The sequence below is a fragment of the Drosophila hydei genome, unplaced genomic scaffold (assembly GCF_003285905.1).
Source record: "Drosophila hydei strain 15085-1641.00,03,60 unplaced genomic scaffold, DhydRS2 tig00000237-arrow-arrow-pilon, whole genome shotgun sequence".
NCBI lineage: Eukaryota > Metazoa > Arthropoda > Insecta > Diptera > Drosophilidae > Drosophila > Drosophila hydei.
In genome coordinates, this window is record NW_022045691.1 from 127,226 (window position 1) to 148,688 (window position 21,463).

At 44.5% G+C, this 21,463-nt stretch overlaps 5 protein-coding genes across 7 annotated transcripts in view; 1 reads left to right on the top strand and 4 right to left on the bottom strand.

The window, feature by feature from the left end:
* Positions 1–2,115: 2,115 nt before the first annotated feature.
* LOC111593473 (RNA-binding protein pno1) lies at positions 2,116–2,998 on the top strand. Its single transcript, XM_023306234.2, has one exon. The coding sequence runs from the start codon at positions 2,226–2,228 to the stop codon at positions 2,940–2,942; it is 717 nt and encodes a 238-aa protein (XP_023162002.2). The 5' UTR covers positions 2,116–2,225; the 3' UTR covers positions 2,943–2,998.
* Positions 2,999–3,640: 642 nt separating this feature from the next.
* Positions 3,641–5,056, bottom strand: LOC111593453 (syntaxin-16). Its single transcript, XM_023306212.2, has 3 exons — positions 4,841–5,056; positions 4,631–4,764; positions 3,641–4,554 (listed from the first exon to the last, which is right to left on the bottom strand). The coding sequence occupies exons 1-3, from the start codon at positions 4,919–4,921 to the stop codon at positions 3,711–3,713; spliced, it is 1,059 nt and encodes a 352-aa protein (XP_023161980.1). The 5' UTR covers positions 4,922–5,056; the 3' UTR covers positions 3,641–3,710.
* Positions 5,057–6,090: 1,034 nt separating this feature from the next.
* LOC115482973 lies at positions 6,091–7,705 on the bottom strand. The gene is made up of 3 exons (XM_030223570.1): positions 7,528–7,705; positions 6,727–7,462; positions 6,091–6,460 (listed from the first exon to the last, which is right to left on the bottom strand). Exons 1-3 carry the CDS (start codon positions 7,703–7,705, stop codon positions 6,091–6,093), a joined length of 1,284 nt encoding a protein of 427 aa, XP_030079430.1.
* Positions 7,706–8,635: 930 nt separating this feature from the next.
* Positions 8,636–11,362, bottom strand: LOC111593398 (O-acyltransferase like protein). Its single transcript, XM_030223563.1, has 5 exons — positions 10,942–11,362; positions 10,141–10,876; positions 9,439–9,804; positions 8,828–9,389; positions 8,636–8,770 (listed from the first exon to the last, which is right to left on the bottom strand). Exons 1-5 carry the CDS (start codon positions 11,117–11,119, stop codon positions 8,636–8,638), a joined length of 1,977 nt encoding a protein of 658 aa, XP_030079423.1. The 5' UTR covers positions 11,120–11,362.
* A 2,044-nt stretch (positions 11,363–13,406) lies between these two features.
* The window catches only part of LOC111593430, a 28,943-nt gene continuing 20,886 nt past the window's right edge, over positions 13,407–21,463 (bottom strand). For all 3 annotated transcript variants that reach the window (XM_030223557.1, XM_030223556.1, XM_030223555.1), the window contains 2 exons: positions 16,487–16,985; positions 13,407–16,427 (listed from right to left, as the gene is read on the bottom strand). In XM_030223557.1, coding sequence (XP_030079417.1) covers positions 13,486–16,427; positions 16,487–16,985 — 3,441 coding nt within the window. In that variant the 3' untranslated portion in view covers positions 13,407–13,485. The remainder of the gene's footprint in view (positions 16,428–16,486; positions 16,986–21,463) is intronic.

Consider the following 21,463-nt stretch of genomic DNA (forward strand, 5'->3'; position numbering starts at 1 on the left):
CTTATCCTCCCTCTGACTGTCTCTCCGCCTTGTACTCTACCCTTCAATTTGTAGCTTCCTCGATGGGTAGGACCGCGATGAAGGATATCGCATCCTGACCACGCGCGCCATGCAAATGAATTACGTGACTGAATCGTTTAACTAACGGCAATTGCAAATGGCGAACAAAAAGCGAAACGCGAAGCTCGAAAAGCGGGTGAAATTGTTCGAGTATTTGATTTCGCGTTGTTTTCACTCTCGACAATATAAAATGGACTAATTAATTAATGTGATAAAGACAGAGGGAGGCGCCGAACTGTTATAGGTCGATACAGGTGCGACAGAGCGCGACAAGGAGAGAGTGAGCGGGAGGGAAATCAATTAACGTTATTCATTCGAATACAATTAATTTTCATAATTAAGCCCGCCCGCATCGCTCTTTGAAGTGGGCGCAACAGCAGTCAGTACAATATCCGCATCGAACTTTCGCATCCACATCCGCATCCGCAGCTCTGGCTGCTGATGCTGCTGCCTGCTGCTTGCTACTTGCTGGCTCCAATTTGCAGTGGCCCGGCACAAAAGCAATTGCCGAAGCGAGTGCCAATCTCAGCGACAGTGACAGCGGCAACGGCAACGGCAGCGGCATAAACAGGTGACATCAGAGACAATAAGCTACAATAAAAACACACACACAGGACGACATACATATATGTACATATGTCGAGTTGAAAATAGTTAACAAGGAAACGCCGTATGCAACTCACAAATGCTCTGCATTCTAAGTGCCAAGAGAAGCTTTAATTACACAATGCTTCGCAATTGCGATAATTCTGCCAACTATCGATAATTTGCTATCACTGAAAAAACAAAGAAGGCATGTACCCTCTCCTACTTATGCTGGCGATAGTTTTGCTAACTACCCTGTAGTTTGTCATCGCGATCACTGCCAGCTCCAATAATGTGTCAGCTGAATAATTTCCATTAGCAGCTTAAGTATGTAACGATTTCACAGAATAAGTTACGTTTTTCTTATTGTTTAGTTCTCTTAGTACATTTTCTTAGCTATAGAATTTATGGCTTTAAATGCATGGTGTGAATGGGTTTATCTTAATGGCAATTTCTTCGTATAGAATTTATGGCATTCAATAAATCAAAATATTTAGGAATTATTATTGAAAGGTTATTTCATTTACTTTGTTTTCACAAATATGTCTTATGTGTTATGCCTGAATGGGCACTTTTATGCATCAAGAATTGAAAGGGTATCCAAATGCAGCGCAGACACACACAAGCGCGCGATAAGCAACATTTTGTTAAGGCCACTTTGCGACATTTTAATTTAAATGCTAATCAGTTGCCAATAGAGTAAAAAGAGATGCTGCAACAGCTAACTAGGTAACGGTACCTGGACACGGACCTACACCTGGAACTGCTATTCGACCGGATGCTATGCTGCCTAGATGAGCGTGTGTGTTCAGGTTGCAAGCAATTTGATGCCGGGAGACGCAACAGCGCTGCAATTTGTATTTAAAATGTCCGAACATGGATTAGACAGGCACAACAGCCGAGAGGCCTACGGAACAGCAGAAGGAGAGAAGCTCATCTGGCAGCTGCTCGCTGGGACATCATTATCATTTGCATTTTTGGATACAACGTCCAGAGCCTGGGTCCGTTTATGTGCACAACATGCACAATAAGTATACCTGATAACATCAGCAACGTCCATTTTCGGGGTGTCAAAATAGACAAGCAACAACAATAACAACAACAAGAAGAGCAACTATTTATCAGGACTGCAATTTGCTGGCTGAAAATTAAACATTGCAAAAGGCTTGTGCAAAGCACATTACTTAAATTACAAATAAACAAGACAACTTCGCCCCAAGTTTGTCTTTGTACTTTTACAGTTATTTGCGCTAACAGCATAATAGCTAAAAAAAAATGCTTGCAAACAAAATGTCCGTTACAAATATAACGTATCGATGGTTGCGCGCGCTTAAAGTAAAACGATAGTACACAAAGCCCGTTACGTTGGCGCCAAGTGAAATGTTACGATAGCTGCAAGCCATATCGGCTATCGGTTGACACTCTGAAGCTAACAGCTGCAACACGCAACCAGACTGCCAACTTGTCGATAACAATTGAAATGCATATTTGACACCGCACGTGGAGAACAAATGTTAAACGAAAATAAAGCAGACGCAATTGAAAAATAAAATATATCCCTGAATAGAAAATACGTAAGCATGGAGCTGGAAAATATTGAAGTGGATGCCTTTATGCCCGCTAAGAAGGCACAAAAGCGCAGCGCTAATGCAAGTAATCAAGATGAGGAAATGCAGGTGGACGCTGCAACAGGCATCGAAGCCAAGGAACGTTCAAGCCATGGGCAGGCGCCACCAAAGGCCAAAAGGATACGTAGCGAGCTGCGCAAGGTATCCGTGCCACCACACAGATACAGCTCACTCAAAGAACAATGGATGAAAATCTTCACGCCGGTAGTGGAGCATATGAAACTGCAAATCCGCTTCAACATGAAGGCACGTCAAGTGGAGCTGCGCATTGGACCCGAAACTCCAGATATATCGAATTTGCAAAGAGGTGCTGACTTTGTCAAAGCATTCCTGTGCGGCTTTGAGGTGGACGATGCTTTGGCACTGCTCCGTTTGGAGGATCTCTTCATAGAGACGTTTGAGATCAAGGATGTGAAGACGCTGCGCGGCGATCATCAATCCCGTGCCATTGGCCGCCTCGCTGGCAAGGGTGGACGCACGAAATTCACCATCGAGAATGTGACCAAAACTCGAATTGTGCTCGCTGATAGCAAGATCCATATACTGGGAAGCTATCAGAATATTCAGCTGGCACGCCGCGCCATTTGCAACCTGATCCTTGGCTCGCCGCCAAGCAAAGTTTATGGCAATCTGCGAGCCGTTGCGTCTCGCCTCTCGGAACGCATGTAAAGGCTGTGATCATAGGGCCACACTGGGAGGGCCTAGGATGGACCTAGACTACAATTAGAAATAAGATATTTTTCTTAATTTTTTTCTTTTATCGTAAATAAATAATAATGTATAATATATGATTTTCTTTATATGTTTTACAATATATTTATGTATATGCTACTTTATTTAACACTTTCCGCTCACACATGCCTCTCCACTTTTCTTTCCCTTGAACTTGTGAGCCTCGCATAGAAGACAGTTTTGTATAAAGCAATCTATCTCTGTCATCTTTCATTGTAAATATGTACACATATATAATGCATGGTAAATTGGACCAATTTTTATATATTTGTACCTTTCTGCCTGTGAACCGGTTCAACTGAACCGTGAACAAATTAGCTATTCAATAATTGTAGATGGTCAACTCCAGCTTTTGAGTAAGTCCAATCATTCGCAAATTCTTCTTGAGTCTTCTTGAGTCGCGTTATCTCTACTCGAATTCATGAGAATCGCACAGAAAGGCGATAAGCAAATGTTAAACATCACTATAAATAAAAGGAACTTTCATGAGCATCATAAGTGTCGGGAACTATGTAAGCAGAAGACCTACAATGTGGCACAGAGACAAGATAAAGCATTTAGATTATTAATAAATAAATAATAATAGAATTTATATATATTTTACACAAATACAATTACAATTATTCACACGGAACTGCACTTACAAAGAAAAACAACGAAAATGAAACGGAATAGGCTGCTGGCTGGCGGGGTCGGTCAAATCTTTTACAGCTTGGTTAGAATGAGCAGCAGGAGCATGACGAAGGTAACGGCGGCTAAAACGAGGATGATGCACATTTTGCGATTCTTGCGCTGATACATTTCCGCACGCTGGAGCTGTCGCATTCCTTCGGAAACCCGCGTCTGTGTCTGCTCCACATTGTAATCGATGCGATCGAGTACTGTGCCCTGCTCCTGCACCATGTGACCCAAGTCCTTGAAGATATCGTTGAGATCGTAAATGGATTTGACTATTTTCGTCACCTCCTCTTCTCGATGCTGGGCCAAACGTGAGTTCTCCTCTTCGAAGAGCAGCAATTGCTGCTGTGTCATGCGATTGGCTAATGGCTTTTTGAAATTATCATCGATCTGTTGGTCGTCATCCTCGAAGAGATATGCATTCGTCTGGCTCTTGCCAGCACCATCCAGGGGCTGCAGAAAATTGTCAAAGGTATCTACAAAGTTGTTGGGCGGCTCATCGCCACCAAAGTTGCCCAGTTCGACATTGGTGAATTCATTGGTATTGTCAAAATATTTCTGGGAGCGTTCCTCGCGAGAGTTGAGCTGCAGCAGATACGCATTTTGGCTGCTGCGAAATTTGACTGTCAGATCCTGTAGCTGGAGTAGCGCACAGTGCACCGCATTGGCTGTGAGACGCTGCTCCACTTTGCTGCCGACGCCCAGGCTGGAGCGAACGCATTGTATGTGCCGATGGGTACTTGCTATCAGCTTGGCCACAATCTGGCTAAGCACTTCGATTTCACATTCATCATCTTTTTGGTCATCAAATGTGGGGCGCAGCAGGTGGCGTGCATGCAGGGAGCCCAGCTCATCCAGTTTCGGCTTGATTCTACAATGGCATATATACATAATTAATAACTAGGAAAATAATAATTGACGCTTTTGAGTAATCATTGCAATCTCACTTGGACATCGTGTATTGCGCCTCCTCGAACTTATCTAGCCAAATGGGTGGGGTGCCATAATCATCTTGCATTTCGAGTCCCTCTTCAGCCTCGCGTACGGAATGTTTCAGCAAGCGCTCGGAGTCGCTGCCACGCTGTTAAATTGTAATATTAGATTCACTCCTTTGAATCATTTCATCCATATGGACGATACATTAGTTTGGCATTTACCCGTTCGTCATAATGATTGCGATTCTTGCTGGCATTGTTGCGCATGATAACAAACACCTCGGTTAGATTGCGCGAAGTCATCTTGGCGTTGTAAACAGCCTGGTTTTGTATACGAAGAAATTTTAACTAATCTATGTAAATCTTACATTTTATTTATTTGCTATTGGTATGATGAAATAATCGAATTATCATATCGATGCAGCGACTTGTGTGAATACATCTATCTATCGATTAAAATGCGCAACAGCTGTGCAGACGCAAAATAGAGCTATGTGAGCGTAAAACTTAATCTTCCGTAGTATGAGTAACATTAACGCAAAAGCGAGTAGCCGTTACGTTACGTGACGTTAAGTATTACGCATTAAAACGGTTTTTTATTTAAATACATTTTTAAGAATAATGATTATGTTACTAAAGATATCAATACATGTTTGGTTTTAATTATTTTTAATCTTATGATCACTTGAGACTAACAATAAGCTTGCAAGCCTGTTAAAGGGTAGCTCGAAGAGTAGAGTCAACGGAATGGAAAGCAACGAAACTATAACCAAAAGTGCCACAAACAGACAAAACTGCAACCAAAGAAAATTAATAGAGAAAATACACTTTTGCCAACAGTTTAAACTTACCAAAATGCTAACGTCTGAAGGAATTCCTTCGTTTAAAGAATAGTAAACGTGGAGTATGACCGTAGGATTGAGTAGATAAATGGCATAGGTAATCCGATTTAGATATTGAAAACGATTCGACTCCAAGAAATGCACCAACCAACGAGTTATTCTGCTACTGGCATCCATGCGAAAACTGCGATAAATCAGATGAGCCGCAGCTGCAGATATTAAGAAGCGGAAAAACACGAGAAAAATGCCAACCACAGCTGGACTGGCCAGCTCAAAGTCCTGCAGCTGGCCCACTAGCAACAGAGCGATGCTCGCTATCGTACATTTGGCTAGCTTGGATGAAAAAAGTGCTCCAAAGGGAGCTTCCAGGCGTTGGGCATGAGCATATCCATAAATCCCACCTATGAGATAGGACAACATGCGGACCAAGGGTTTCGTGTAGACCCAATCGCCTATGCTGTATATTGCCTCCACTGTATTGGGTACATCCAGCAGGATGAACAGTAAGACAGAGTATAACATATTCCCAATGAGAAGCAACCAAACCAAACGGCGCACCAGCTGTGGGTATCTAAAGAGATTGTTGCAGACGTCCATAAAGGTATTATATATGATATGAAGACACGGATCCTACCTGGTATGCATGTACAGCATCAACATGGCTCCTATGTACAGTTGCATGTCGCAGCCGAGAGACCAGGTCCAATTGCAGCACATCTCGCTTACCGGATACAGATTCTGCACGAACAGGATGTTGCGCCACCAATGCTGCGCGCACAACTCATCCACGGGCTCAACAAAATGGAGAACCGATGCTTCGCGATGATAGTAGAAGTTCACCACGGTGACCAGAATCACGATGCATTGCAGCGGAGCCAATCGTAAGTATCGTTGAGCCACTTGCCTCACAAAATGCCGCGCAACGCCGGGTAGCGTATCCCTTGCAATGCTGCGCTGCAGTGGCAGATTACGCAGAAAGTTGGAGACGGTGAGGAAGCCACTGACAAGAGGAGAATGAACTACTTAGTGTATGTCTTGTGTTTTGAGATTCCTTGTGGTTGACTTTGGATTAGCTAAAGAATACCTTCGTATCTTCGGGCGGAAAATGGACAGACGGACAAATTAAGATATAGATACGGACAAGTAGAAAGAGAAAAGAGAGCAAGCGTAGGATAGAAAGAGGGAAAGAGAGAGATAGAGAGAGAGACAGACATCTCATACAAATCCAGCAACAGACTCAACAGGATATCTAATATGATTTCTTACCTGATGACAAAGAATACCTCCAACACGAACGCCACAGGAATTTGAATCGTAAGTTTTATCAATTTGTTCGCCAGATCTGCCGAGTGAGTCGCCGAGAAGAATTGATACCAAACGACATGGAAGCCGAGCAGAGCAAAGGCGCTGCAGACGCGTAATCCATTGATAACCGCGATCTCCTGACTGCCCGCTGAAGGCAGCTGCCACAGACGCCTCCAGTTGGCAGCCACATCGAAGCAGCCAAGGATACGACTAGCTGGAAAGAAGCCACTGCTGGCTAGGCAGAGCAGCAGAAGACTAGCAGCCAGCAGCAACAGCAGCCAGCGAACTGCGGGACGGGCAAAGAAGCCAGCGCCTAGCTCTGGGCGTTTGGTGTAGACCAGCTCCAGCTGCAGCTCCATTCGCTGCTCCCAGCTGCCCTCTGCTCTGGCTGCCTTTAGGCTCTGGCTGAGCAGCTGCTCCAGCTGCTGTGGATCGCAGCTGTGGGGCAGACAGAGTCCAACATGCAACAGCTGCCTCGACTTCATGCTCGTGGTCAGCTGCCAGCTGGAGTTGGCTCTCAGGTAGGCTACGCTGTAGGCGTGGTCAAAGGGCGCGTGCTCTCGCAGCAGCTTGCGGTGTTCCCTTGTAAAGTCCTGGAGCAGCGGCTCATTGAGCGCTCGACAGGTGAGGCGATTGCCCAGCCACAGGCTGTTGCCCAGCATGAAATTGTGAAAGCCGCTGCCAGAGGCATCCACAGCTACAAGGAGTCAACTTTGAATAGGTTCAGCTCCTCATGGTCTCTCTGATTCGATGAGATCTTACCTTTCAGAGCCCAACTCTGGTTCGCCTGCCAAGCGGCATGCAGCTCACGCAGCTGCTCTACGCACTGCGTTGGCTCTAAGGACTCATTGCTGGCAGCCAACTGCGCCAGCTCCAGCAGCAGCGAACTGGACTCCAAGGCGCCGACAAGGATAGGCAAGAATAAAAGCGAGATCCACATGGTGCACAGAGATTGCAGCTTCTATTCGCATCGAATACGGAACACAGACTAAGCAGCGACTAGTTCAGATCGAGATATAGCTGAGAGGGTCATGCGGTTTTGGCCGCTTTAAACTTAGAACCGGCATTTTGGACCCAATCAAAATCGGACTAGAGTCTAGTGCAGTTTAATCACTACACCTAAAACCTTGCGCGACTATTAAAATCGAATTAGTTTATTTATAATATAATAAAGAGTTTAGAGTCGGAAGTGAACGATAAAGCAATGCCCTATGCTTAGCAGAGAATAGTTCCATAGAATGAATAAAGAAACATCGGGTGCAAGCGATTGCATAATACCCTACATATAACTACATGACACATATTAATATAATATATATTTAATTACACAATTGTATCGAGTCTGCAACTTCAGTAGATATAAAATAAAAATGGAATTAGTTGATAGTTCAGATTATGACTATACATATACATATATGTTTTATGGAATGCGAGGTGCTGGAACTCAAGGAGAGCATACAAATTCTAAATTCCAATTTCTCAAGACAAAGTCATGTTAAACATTATGAAGTTTAATATCAAAGTTAGCTTATTTAGACCAATTTGACTGTATAGCTTAGATCGGAGAAATGCTTCCATATCTAAAGGCAATATTAACTCCATACAACTATATTCTATATCTTTCAATGCAACATGTGTGAATATATCGATGTATCGATTAAAAGGTGTAACAGTTAACACCAACGCAAAATAGAGCAAGAAAGCGCACAATTGAGCCAAACACGCAACAGTAATAAAAAGCACATTGAGCAACGTAACGCAAAAGAGAGGTTCCTAATTCAAATAATATTTAAATATTTTTATGCGAATATATATATCATAAAGCTTCATATATTTTATAGTCAGATCAATTCACATGTCATATTTGGTTTTAATTACTTTTATTTTTAAGACCATTTGAGACCAGCAATAGATTTGAAAGCCTGTTAAAGGGTAGCTCGAAGAGCAGAGTCAACGGAATGGAGAGTATCGAAATTATAACAAAATGAGCCAAAAACAGATATAGCTGCAAAAAAAGTAAGTATATAAAGAAAAGTAACCATTGCTAACAGCTTGAACTTACCAAAATACTGTAGTCCGAAGGAATTCCTTCGCTGAGAGAGTAGTAAACGTGGAGTATGATCGTTGGATTGAGTAGATATATGGCATAAGTAATCCGACCAAAGCGCTGAAACCAAGTTGCTTCAAGGAAATGCAACAGCCAACACGTTACTCTGTTACTGCCATCCATGCGAAAACTGCGGTAAATGAGATGGGCCGCAGCTGCAGATATTAAGAAGCGGAAAAATACGAGAGAGATGCCAACCACAGCTGGACTGGCCAGCTCAAAGTCCTGCAGCTGGCCCACTAGCAACAGAGCGATGCTCGCTATCGTACATTTGGCTAGCTTGGATGAAAAAACTGCTAAAAAGGGAGCTTCCAGGCTGTGGGCATGAGCATATCCATAAATCCCACCTATGAGATAGGACAACATGCGGACCAAGGGTTTCGTGTATATCCAGTCACCCATGCTGTACATGGCCTCCACTGTATTGGGTACATCCAGCATGATTAACATTACGACAGTGTATAACATATTTCCAATGAGAAGCGACCAAACCAAACGTCGCACCAGTTGTGGATGTCTAAAAAACAGAATTTCAAAAAGGTATTACCTAATTGAATGAAACTTACCTGGTGTGCAGGCACAGCATCAGCATGGCTCCTATAAACAGTTGCATGTCGCAGCCGAGAGACCAGGTCCAATTGCAGCACATCTCGCTTATCGGATACAGATTCTGTACGAACAGGATGTTGCGCCACCAATGCTGCGCGCACAACTCATCCACGGGCTCAACAAAATGGAAGACCGATGTGTCGCGCTGATAGTAGAAGTTCACCACGGTGACCAGAATCACGATGCATTGCAGCGGAGCCAATCGTAAGTATCGTTGAGCCACTTGCCTCACAAAATGCCGCGCAACGCCGGGTAGCGTATCCCTTGCAATGCTGCGCTGCAGTGGCAGATTACGCAGAAAGTTGGAGACGGTGAGGAAGCCACTGACGAGAGGAGATTGAACTACTTAGTGTTTGTCGTCTACAAGTGTGAGCGGAGATACCCTGTAGTTGGCTAAGGTCACGGCTAGAAGCCTGAGTAAATGATCAATCAAGTTTCGAAAGCGAGTATCTCTTGATTTTACACGGAAAATCGGACAGGTGGACGCATGGTTAGATAGACTATACCCAGGGCTAGATCGACTCAGGGATTCAGGAATTAGCATTAAAAGCTACTGAAAAATCTCTAGCAAAAATAGTCTTAAAATTTGCTTTTCAGATAGTTCACTTGACTCCTGAAATCCTTATAAAGAGATGTACTTGATTGAAAGGAGATCTTACCTGATGACAAAGAAAAATTCCAATGCGCCCGCTACAGGGATGTACAGGATCACAGTGACCAGTGTCTCCGCCAGATTCACCGAATAATTCACCGAGAAGAATTGATACCAAACGATATGCAACCCGAGCAGAGCAAAGGCGCTGCAGACGCGTAATCCATTGATAACCGCGATCTCATGACCGCCCGCTGAAGGCAGCTGCCACAGACGCCTCCAGTTGGCAGCCACATCGAAGCAGCCAAGGATGCGACTAGCTGGAAAGAAGCCACTGCTGGCTAGGCAGAGCAGCAGAAGACTAGCAGCCAGCAGCAACAGCAGCCAACGAACTGCGGGACGGGTAAAGAAGCCAGCGCCTAGCTCTGGGCGTTTGGTGTAGCCCAGCTCCAGCTGCAGCTCCATTCGCTGCTCCCAGCTGCCCTCTGCTCTGGCTGCCTTTAGGCTCTGGCTGAGCAGCTGCTCCAGCTGCTGTGGATCGCAGCTGTGGGGCAGACAGAGTCCAACATGCAACAGCTGCCTCGACTTCATGCTCGTGGTCAGCTGCCAGCTGGAGTTGGCTCTCAGGTAGGCCACGCTATAGGCGTGGTCAAAGGGCGCGTGCTCTCGCAGCAGCTTGCGGTGTTCCCTTGTAAAGTCCTGGAGCAGCGGCTCATTGAGCGCTCGACAGGTGAGGCGATTGCCCAGCCACAGGCTGTTGCCCAGCATGAAATTGTGAAAGCCGCTGCCAGAGGCATCCACAGCTACAAGGAGTCAACTTTGAATAGGTTCAGCTCCTCATGGTCTCTCTGATTCGATGAGATCTTACCTTTCAGAGCCCAACTCTGGTTCGCCTGCCAAGCGGCATGCAGCTCACGCAGCTGCTCTACGCACTGCGTTGGCTCTAAGGACCCATTGTTGGCAGCCAACTGCGCCAGCTCCAGCAGCAGCGAACTGGACTCCAAGGCGCCGACTAGGACAGGCAAGAATAAAAGCAAGATCCACATGGTGCACAGAGATTGCAGCTTCTATTCACATCGAATGCGAAACACAAACTAAGTAAGCAGCGACTGGTTCAAATCGAGAAGGTCGTGAGCTTTTGCTCGCTTTACAATGATAACCTATTTTCGGATTAGTAAAACGTTTGATAATGAACGACTAGAAGACGCCCCGCAATCCACTTTTTTGCTATGCTGTAGGTATATACATATATACCCAACGCTATGCAACGTACTATGAGCTACATCCAGGGAAAGGAAGTATCCAAATGAATTTTTATTTATACTGAGGCAAGTCGAACGATTTGTACTGTAAGAATAACTTCCACAGCAATCGGTCTATATATAGCTGTTAGAGCTTATATAGACTCTGCTGCAGGTAGAGGTAGTCATTAGGATTATTATTTTTATATAATTATAAATATCTTGTTATCATTGCAATCTCGTTCAAATTGACCATGGCTTGAATCTAATTACAGACTTCAGTCTAGGGGCTACATTCTGGTCTGGAAATATATTCAGACTGTATTGAGTTGAACTTGTTTGAGCTGATAAATTTCGCAGTCAATTATATCAGATTATATTAGTTTTTACTTGTCATATTAAAAGGCATATGTGCGAGGTCTGCCCAAAGAGTTTGGCGAATATTTTGTCTTTTCACAAATTATTCATTGTGCCTGTCCCCTTCAAAGTTATTTCCATTTAAATATTATTTAAGATCGAGATACTTAAAAAAATGTTTTTTTTTTAGCCTGTTCAGCTACTTCTTCGTTGTAGCGTCGCTCCTTCATGAGCTGCTTAAAAGAAAGCAAGGTTTATTTTTGACAGCATATACTTTTCGAGCACACCTCGTATAGAGTATAGAGTTTGCTTTTTATCGACTTTTATAGCTTAAATTTAAAAAAATGGTTGCAAGGCTTAAAGCGCTTTCTCAAGGCTCTCTTTGCACCAGCTGCATCTCTGCAATTCCCAAAGGGTTAAAGCTTGGCTAGTGTTGCCAGCTGAAGATGCATCTATAGTCTCAAGGGCAAGTCTGTTAATTATGCCCGATTCCAGACAGCTTCATTTTAATGCTCAGTTTTCCAGCACAGCATTGCTCGGAGACCATGCGTGTCGAAGGTAAGGTTCAGTTGAAGGGGTTGAGAGTGCTGCAAGACTAAGCCTTGTGGGATTCTCGTGTTGGTGCCTTAACTAGAGGGAATATACACAGGCATAGCTGAAAGCAATATAAATGCCAGCGCGTAAGATAAGCCTTAAGTACAACAGGGATACAAGCGCCAAAAAGTGCAAAGATGAGCCTTTAAATGACTCAAGTTAAGTGCTGAGGCCAAAGGAAGTCAAGGTCCGCGAATGAGCCAAGATAAGGCATAGGCATAGTCAAAGCAGAGGCTGATCATATCGAGCTAAAGGACTGCTCGGTTTTTGATTATTTTGCCATCTCATCTATGGGACTAGGATTTTATGTAAGGAACACAGTTTGAGTCTCAGGCAATAGCTGAGTTTCTGTTTATAATTAACTCAACTTAGTTGTTGATGATGATTCAAGAACTTCATTATGATCAAAGAGCTAGAACTGAAGTCATGGCAACGCTAATCTCACCTGGCTGCAGTTGCTGCGCATAGGGTATTTGCTAGTCGCAGAACTTTTGCTTGAAAAAATAATGAAAAGTTTCATAAATTTCGGCTCTCCCTGAAAAGTTGCTCAGCATGGTGCTATTTTAAATTTCGCTTTATAGAATTTTTTTTTTATTATTTATTTTGGCACTTTATTTTTTGCTTGTTTTTTATTATTATTATTTTTATTATTATAATAATTGTAATTGGAATTCTGTATTTTTTATTATTATTATTTTTAGCAAATGAATTATTATTAATTAATTATTATTAAGTATTACAATTTTTATGTTTTGTTCTTCTTCAGCTACTTGTTTAAGTACGTTAATTAAGTAGTAAGTGAAAATAATTAATTAATCAATTAATTAGTTAGTCGGCTCGCTTCAAAATATTATTATTAAATATATATATTTAACGTTTAACTATACAACAAAATTAGTAAAGAAAAAAAAACAAAAAAAAAAAACATTTAAATTTAAGATTTATATATAATATATGGAAGATATATATAGAAAAAAATGTATATATATATGAATGTTTAGCAGCAAAAATATAAAGTGAAAAAAAAAGAAAGAAAAAAAAATAAAGCTGAAAAAAAAGTTGTTTTGGGCCTTTTATATTTATTTGCCGCTAGTCAAATGAAACTAAAAGCCAGAGGAAGAGAGAGAGAGAGAGAGAGGGGGAGAGTGAAAGAGAGAGGAGGGAGAGCAGTAAGGGTGGTCTGTGTGTGTGGCTGGTTAGAAGGGGGCAAGGCATAGAGTTTACTTGCGCTGGCGCAGCTCAATGATGGTGGCGCCAGAGCCGCGACGCAGCTGCTGCTGCTGCTGTTGCTGCATGTGGGCCGCATGCATGTGATGTGGCTGTGCGTGTGTGTGCGCGTGTGTGTGTATGTGTGCATGCTGCTGCTGCTGCTGCTCATCGGCATAGAGCTGCCTCTTATGCTCATCGCTGCTGCGTCGCACAATGCTCGCCGTATCCTTGTTGAGCTCCACAGTTGGCGGCGCCCGCGAGTCCAGCGAATACTTCGGCTGCAGCGGATACTTGTGCCGGGTGGCATAGTCGGTCTCGTCGCCATGCAGCACGCGATACAGATCGGGCGCCTGCTGATGCAGATTGCGCAGATAGAGCTGCGTCTTATTGTTGTTGTCCTCCGTGGCATAGAGATCATCGTCGTTGCTGGCTATTTTGGTGAGGTCCTTCTGACTGCGACTAATCAGATTCACAATCGACGGACTCTTCAGGCCGCTCTTCAGCGAATTGTCCTTGGCTTGATAGAGATGCGGATTCGATTTGTATGCCTGCAGCTGCAGTTGCGTTTGCACCGCCAACTCCTGCTTGCCATTGCCGTTGCCATTGCTGTTGCCATTGCCGTTGCCATTGCTGTTGTTGTTGCTGTTGTAATTGTTTCGAGTCAATTTTTCGATGTAAATGGGACTAGGATCGTTGCTGCCATTCATGCCGTGCACATTGAAGCTTTTGCTGCGATTCAAGACCTTGGCATAGGTGCGCGCCGGCTTCGCGGGGCCCTGCTCCATGGCTTGGCTGAGCTGTCGCGGCGCCGGCTGCTGCTGCTGCTGCTGAGCTGCTGCTGCCGTCATATATTGAGGCTTCTTTTCCAATGTCTGATTGTAGCGCGGCTGCGCACGATATGGATTCGTTGGCTCGTGCAGCTTGCGCGGCAGCGTTTGAGCGTTCCTAAAGTCTGGCTGCATTTGCAGCAGATTCGGCGTCGAGCCACTGAAGCGCTGTCCATGCTTCTGATAGCGACCCAAAGTTGTGGTTGTTGTCGCTGTGGCTGCTGCGGCCGCCGTTGCTGCCGTTGCTGCTCGCGTGTCGTAGTAGTCATCCTCTTGGTATCTGGGCTGCCTGGCGGCGGCGCGTCCATGCGCATGCCGCTCGTATATGTTCTCCTTGCCATAGAGCGTGCTCGAGTAGGGATCCTCGCCCAAATAGTAGCGCTGGCGCGGACTCATCGACTGGGTTTCCGCTGACTCGGCGCGCTTGAAGCTGCTCGCTTGACGCAGCGAACTCTCCGACTCATTGCTGCTGTGACGCAGCTGTCCATTGTTGTTGCCGCTGCCGCTGCCGTTGCCGTTGCCATTGCCACCAATATGGCCATCGATGACATTATATTGCTGATATGTGGTCAGTTGCTGGGCCGTCGTCTGATTGGGATTGGGCGACTGTTCGCGCGACTTGCTCGCAGCGCTCTTCATGCGAAACTTGCGCTCAGCGCTCGCCGAACGTATCTTGCTCACCAGCTTGCGCAGCGAATTGCCAATGACCTGGCCCATCTTGCTGGGCTTGCTGCTGCTGCTGGTCTGCGTGGACAGGTTCGAGGTGGACATCGAGGTGTGCCCATTGATAGCCGCCGGATAGCTGGAGCTGGGCGCAAAGCGCGTGCGCTGCTGCTGCTTGCGGTTCAGCGTCATCGTGCTGGAGACCGTCGGCTCCATTGGGACATTCGGCATTTGCCGATTGAGCGGCCGATTAATCATGTAATCCACCTGCGGCGAGGAGCTGCGACTGCGGCTGCGGCTACGCGGCGGCGGCGAGTAGTCGGGCGGCGGCTCCAACTGCGTTAGGGCACTCGTTGGCAGCAGCTTGTTGTTCTTGTTGCTGTTGCCGTTGCCTGCTGTGAGATGAGCATGACCATGGCCATGCTCGACGATCTTCTTCTCAATGGCACGTCGTCGCTGCGGCACTGTGGGTCGCCCCAAATTGCTGCTGCTGCTGCTCATGGCAAACTCAAGCTGTGTCGCGCTCTTGCCACGCCCATTCAATGGCAGCTGACTAACTGGATTGCTGCTGCTGCGCCCATGGCCATGCAACTGGCCATAGGCGACACGCTTAAGCGACGGCTCCTCGTTGCGCAAGCCGCTCGCTTGCTGCACGGCGCCAACGGCGACACCAACGCCGGCTGCAGCTGCAACGCCGACTGGCACGGCTGCCGCTAGCTGCTGGCGCATGGCGCCTGGTCCCGGTATGGCATCCAGATCGTCGAGTGCATCGCGTGAGCCGCGCGCCGATCTGGCCAAGAACTGCGAGGACAAGCTCTGGCGCTTCTGCTGCAAAATATCCTCGCGGCTCACGTAGCTGTCGCTGCTGGGCGGCAGCACGTCTGGCGTTCCGTTCAGCTGCTTGCGGCGTATCGTCTCCTGCAGATCCTCGCGAAACGCTTGCGTCGAGAAGTGATTGAGCGTGGGCGCCTCCTTGCGCTCCGACCAATTCGAGATGCCCTGATAGTATTTGCCGCGTCCAGCATCCTTTACATACTTTCGTTCCAGTGTGCTACGCTCCCGCTCCCGCTCCCGCTCCCGCTCTCTTTCCCGTTCTCTTTCTCGCTCACGCTCGCGCTCTCGCTCCCGCTCTCTGTCTCCACTTCGTGGCAGCGTTTGATTGTTGACTGCATTGGCAGCTGCAGCCGCTGCCGCTGCCGCCGCTGCTGCTGCTGCTGCTGCGGCGGCTGCTGTTGGCTGCTGGCTTTGCGATTTGATGGTCACGTTGAAGTAACTTTTCTTGGTGGGCTCCACATCCAGCTCGTTGGCCTCGTCGTCGCGCGAATCATTCGACGCTGTTGACTCGCTGCCAAAGTGCGATTCGAGCCATTTCATGGTCTCGCCCTTGCGCGTCTCCTCCTCCCGATCGAAGTCGAGCGGTCGCTTGGTCAGCGCATCTTTGCGATCGGCCAGCAGGGCCACCTCTGTAAAAGCCACAGAGTTTGCCTTAGGTTCATTTACAGGGTATCTAGCTGGCACTCACCTTTCTGCTGCTGCTGCTGCTGTGTGCGTCGCAGCTTGCGCATGCGATCCGATAGGCTGTCCCAGTCGCCCGGCCGCTCGAGCGAGCCATCCTTTTCCATTTGCGTTGTCTCCGCCGCGTAGCGCATCTCGGTGGCCACCAGTTTGCCGTCGGCTATCAGATCCACATGCTGTTCGTCGCGCTGCTTGAAGAACCGCTGATTCGCAGCCGTTGTGATCAACCGTTCATCGCCCACCAGCTGAGCCTCTGGCTGATCCGGTTCCTCGTCGCCGTCGAGTATTAGTTCGTGCTCGGTGGTGCGCTTACTTTCGGTTACCAGTGTGCCGTCCTCCTGGGCCAGGCAACGCTTCTGCGTATCCTCCGAGTCGATTGTCTTCCGGGATCTGCTCGTATTGGCCACCAGCTGCGGCCCAAGCGCCACCAACTGCTGCTGACTCTCCGGCGAGCAGAGCACCGCCTCTAGATCCTCAACACCGTCACGAACGGCCTTCACGTAGGTCTACAGGAAATCAAAGAAAACACTAATTACAAATCAGCTACGCAAAGCACAAAAACAGATTCTATGAGAAAGAGCTGAATATCAATTGGAGATCATAAGTTCAGATAAAGATTGGATGAAGATCGGGTGAGGATCAAGTGAAGTTCAGTGTGCGTATCAGGTAAAGAATAGATGAAGATCAGATGAAAACTAGATAAAGATGAAATGTAGATCAGATGAAGATAAAATGAGGATCAGTTGAAGATTAAATGAAGATCGAGAGAAGATCAGATGAAGATTAGAAGAGAATCAAGATAAAGATCAGATAAGAATCGGGTGAAGATCAGATAACGATCAGATGCGGAAGATATAAAATTATGATCAGACTGCAAATAAAATGAGAATCAGATGAACATCGAATGAAGATCTGACAAGGATCATATAAGGATCAAATGAGGATCAGATAAGGATCATAAGAGGACAAAGTGAAGAACGGATGTAGCTCAGATGAGGATCGGATGAAGATCGAATGAAGATCAGAGGAAGATCAGAGAAGGATCAGAAGAAGATCAGATGACAATCGGATGAAGATCAGATGAGGATCAGATGAGGATCAGATGATGATAAGAGGAGGATCAAGTGAAGATCGGATGAAGAGGAGGATCATGTGAAGATCAGATATGGATCAAAAGAGGATGAAGTGAAGATCGGATGAATATCAAATGAAGATCAGATGAGGATCAGATGAGAATTAAATGAGGATCAGATGCAAATCAGATGCATATCAAATGCGAATCAGATGAGAATCAGATGCAGATAAGATGAGAATCCAGCAATTATTGAGTGAGATCAGCTGAGCTTCAGATGAATATGAAATATAGATCTAATGAATTTCTTTTGAAAACTAACTGATCAAATGAAGATCAAGACTTATTCTAATTCAAATAAATATGACACAACTCTCAGTTCTATAAAAGACTAAATTCCTATGCAAGCTATAAAAAAAACACTTCAAGATCAAAGTTATAATAAACGAAATTTATGTTAAGATCTGTTAAGATAAGAATTACTTAAACGGCAAATCGATGATGATCTTCGATGAAGCTGAAGCTTCGAACAAAACTCAAATAAAATCTAAAATGAATCAATCCACTAAAAGCGAATATCAAGCTGAAAGCTAGATAAAGATCGTGAACAAAAGGATTAATGCGAATTATTTGATATGCTCCATAACAGAATGTCAAATGAAATACACACTTAAGTGAGCTATAGATCATGTTTGTGGAAACAAGTTTGACAGCATCTGAAAACTCACGCGACTATCCAGTTTTGTGTAGCTCGATTAAATCAGATGGAGATCAAATAGAGATCAATTAAAGATCACAGGGGATCAGCTAACCTATCGATAGATAAGGTGAGCCGAAAGCCAAATGAACATTAGATGGAGATCGTAAGCAAACTGAATAGAGATCGATATGGAAGCTGAATTGAAGATCAACTGTTGGAGATCAACAAATGTTCGACAATGAAGATTCCATAAAGAGCTTTGCCAGAGCCAGTGCTATTGAAGATCCCACAGCTGACTTAAGCAAGATCAATCTACGAAACGAGTTGAAGTGCTCTTGTTAAGGATCTTCAAATCTTTAGATCTTGTAAGTCTTTAGTTAGAAGATCAACTATTCGACTATTGAGATATTTGAAGGATTTGAAGAACTTTAGCTTAAGCGCAACAAACTAAGATCGCAACTAAAGATCTCTGATCGAGAAATCTTTGTGCACTTGAGTAAGATCGGAAGATCAAGTTGCAAAAGCTACAAACTCTCAGAAATCAGAGCTCAGCCAATTTCTATAAATTGAGATCAGTTTGAATAACCCCAAAAAGCAGAAATTGAAATTTACACAGTTAAACGACTTTCTCACAGTTTTAGCTGAGATTGAGTTCGATTGGGCAGGAAGTTGGGAAATGATCTTCTTTAATGCTTGTAGAGATCTAATATAAACCCGGATTCATAACAGCAAAAGTTATCAAATGGAACACAAACCGGAGGCAGACAGACAAACAATGGATCCACACAAATTTCTATCATTAAATTGTTCTGGCTGTGTTTGTGTGTGTGTTGAATGTTGATCAGGTTGCATCATCGACATGGTCGATGCGTCGAATGCTTCTTGCTTTAAAGTCGATGCAATTGCCACACACACACACTTAGTTGGATATAGTGTAACTTAGAGAACGGCTGGGCTTGGTATTCAGAGCAAGACATAAACCACACTGCACCACAATTTATTTCGTTTCGTTTCGTTTTCACAAGTGGGCGGCACGCAATTCAAATTACAAAGCCAACTTTTGCAAAATGGCAAATAACGGTTCAGAATGCGACACCTGAACTGAAGAAGAAGAGGAAGAAGAAGAAGAAGAAGAAGAAGCAACACCAACAGCATTGCCTCAAGGTCAGCTCGTGGTTGGCTTTGTCCCTGTTGTTGATGACAAGCAAAATGCACGCATCGCTGGATAAGACTAGAGAAGGAAAGAGACAGAGAGAGGGAGACGCTGAGCAACCACTTGACCACTTGATGGAACATTCAGTTATACATAACACGATGTTGTTGTTGCTGTTGCTGTTGCTGTTGCTGCTGTTGGCGACCTTGTTTAACGGTAACGCGCGTAGAAAGTGTTTTGTTTTTTGTTTTGCTGTTTCTTTTTTTTATTTTCGACTTTAGCTTCAAGCTGCAAAACTTGAATGTCAGCTATAGCCACAACAATAACATGAAATTCATCTTCCCCCTACCGCTATCGCTACTCCTACCCCAACCCTCACACCTCTCACCCTACACACTTAGCCGCCATGGCTGCTCCTCTCCAGCCGCCGCTGGCGCTGAATTTGACTGCGCATTGAACGATCGATGGACACGAATTCATTAAAGCACAAAAACAACAAAAAAAAACATTGCTAAAAAGTAAAAGCGTTTAAATACCCTACACTAGCTAGGCTTCATTTCATGCAGCATCGCTATAATAGCTGTTTAACTCATAATGGAGCACGAACTCAAGATAAACAGCTCTAGCTGCTATAGTGGCCGAGTTACTGTAGATCAAATATGGTCTAAATAGTCTTAAGAGTTAAGCAGAAGATGCTTGCATATTATAATAAATACAAGTTTTCAAGCTTTAACATTTTTCATAGGAATTGCTGTAGCTACTTTAAATATATTTAAGCTTTCCAGCCTTGGGTTCATAATTCTTTAAAAACTTTCAATTTATTTTTAATGCATATAATATGCATAAGCTACATACAAAATTTCGTAACTCTAGTGCGCATAGTTCCCGAGTTACTTGAGATCATATATGCCTTAAAGCAGACTTGAAAAAAAAAACAGTTTCTGCATGCTCTTACCGAGCAATAGATGTTTTTATACCAAAATATATATAAAAAGTTATCAATCTGTGACATTTTTTTATAGGAATTGCTACAGCAGCTTTTATTATATTTAAGCTTTCCAGCATTGGATTCGTAATTCTTTAAAGACGGTCGATTTATTTGTAAAGCATGCAACATGCATAAGTCTCATAACAAATTTTGTGGCTCTAGCGCTTATAGTTCCCGAGTTACTTGAGACCATAATTGGGCTAAGTCAGGAATAAAAACTGTTTTTAAGCATTTTATGTATGCTCTTAGAGGAAAAGTGGTTAATATGCTCAAATATAAGCAAGAATATCTTATTGTTGACTCGTCTTATCCACAGATCTTCTTTATATAGCTTTTTTTTTTTTACTTTTTCTATATCTTAAAGACTTTATTTGATCTAAAGAAAAAATTGATGAATTTGTATTCATTTGAATGCGACTTATTTTCGTTTACAGGGTATTCATACAACCAGAGATCTCAGGCTTTATACTTAGCAATGGGAATAGGTGGCTTAGTGGGCAGGCGGAGCAGAGGCGGTGTTTGAGTTTCGGAGGTTGTTTTGGTTGAACTTTATACAATTTTTTTTTTCGTTTGTGGCTTTTTTTATGGCGCCAATGAAGATCATGATAAACGCTTATGGCTAAGATAAAGTCGTGATGACGCTGCCAATGACGCAGAAGAGAGAGACAGCGAGGCAGATAGGGGCTGGGGGCCAGCGGACATTGTCAAGAGTTTTGTCATTGGCCAAAAATGTGAAAAAACCGTTTTGTTGTTGATTTTCTTGCTCGTTGTTTTTTTTTTGGCCAAAAGCTAATGTTAAGAGTGGAGCATAAAGTGGAGTTAAAATTGAGCACACACACATGTGTACACGTGTGTGTGTGCGAGGCATAATTTCAATTCGAGAAACGCTTTGGCCCGCTTGCCAGTTATTCAAATGAATTGTGGTTGCTGTGGCATGCCAAGTGGCTTGAAGTAAGACAAAAAAAGAAAAAGAGAAATGAGCCAAGCGGCTGATTTGTGCAAAGTCTTTTGGCCAGGCTAAAAGCAGCGACTCCCAACTTCGATTTCGACTTCGACTCCGTCTCGATTCGC

Bases quoted from the DNA above. Each gene is read 5' to 3' on its own strand.
- LOC111593398 (XM_030223563.1), bottom strand. From the start codon at position 11,119: ATGTGGATCTTGCTTTTATTCTTGCCTGTCCTAGTCGGCGCCTTGGAG. The intron at 9,805-10,140 runs GTAAGATCTCCT...TCCTCTCGTCAG, and splicing joins GAATTTTTCTTTGTCATCAG to TGGCTTCCTCACCGTCTCCA. The intron at 8,771-8,827 runs GTAAGTTCAAGC...CTTTTTTTGCAG, and splicing joins CTTCGGACTACAGTATTTTG to CTATATCTGTTTTTGGCTCA.
- LOC115482973 (XM_030223570.1), bottom strand. From the start codon at position 7,705: ATGTGGATCTCGCTTTTATTCTTGCCTATCCTTGTCGGCGCCTTGGAG. The intron at 7,463-7,527 runs GTAAGATCTCAT...GACTCCTTGTAG, and splicing joins CCAGAGTTGGGCTCTGAAAG to CTGTGGATGCCTCTGGCAGC. The intron at 6,461-6,726 runs GTAAGAAATCAT...TCCTCTTGTCAG, and splicing joins GAGGTATTCTTTGTCATCAG to TGGCTTCCTCACCGTCTCCA.
- LOC111593453 (XM_023306212.2), bottom strand. From the start codon at position 4,921: ATGACTTCGCGCAATCTAACCGAGGTGTTTGTTATCATGCGCAACAAT. The intron at 4,765-4,840 runs GTAAATGCCAAA...ACAATTTAACAG, and splicing joins GCAATCATTATGACGAACGG to CGTGGCAGCGACTCCGAGCG. The intron at 4,555-4,630 runs GTGAGATTGCAA...ATGCCATTGTAG, and splicing joins GCGCAATACACGATGTCCAA to AATCAAGCCGAAACTGGATG.
- LOC111593473 (XM_023306234.2), top strand. From the start codon at position 2,226: ATGGAGCTGGAAAATATTGAAGTGGATGCCTTTATGCCCGCTAAGAAG.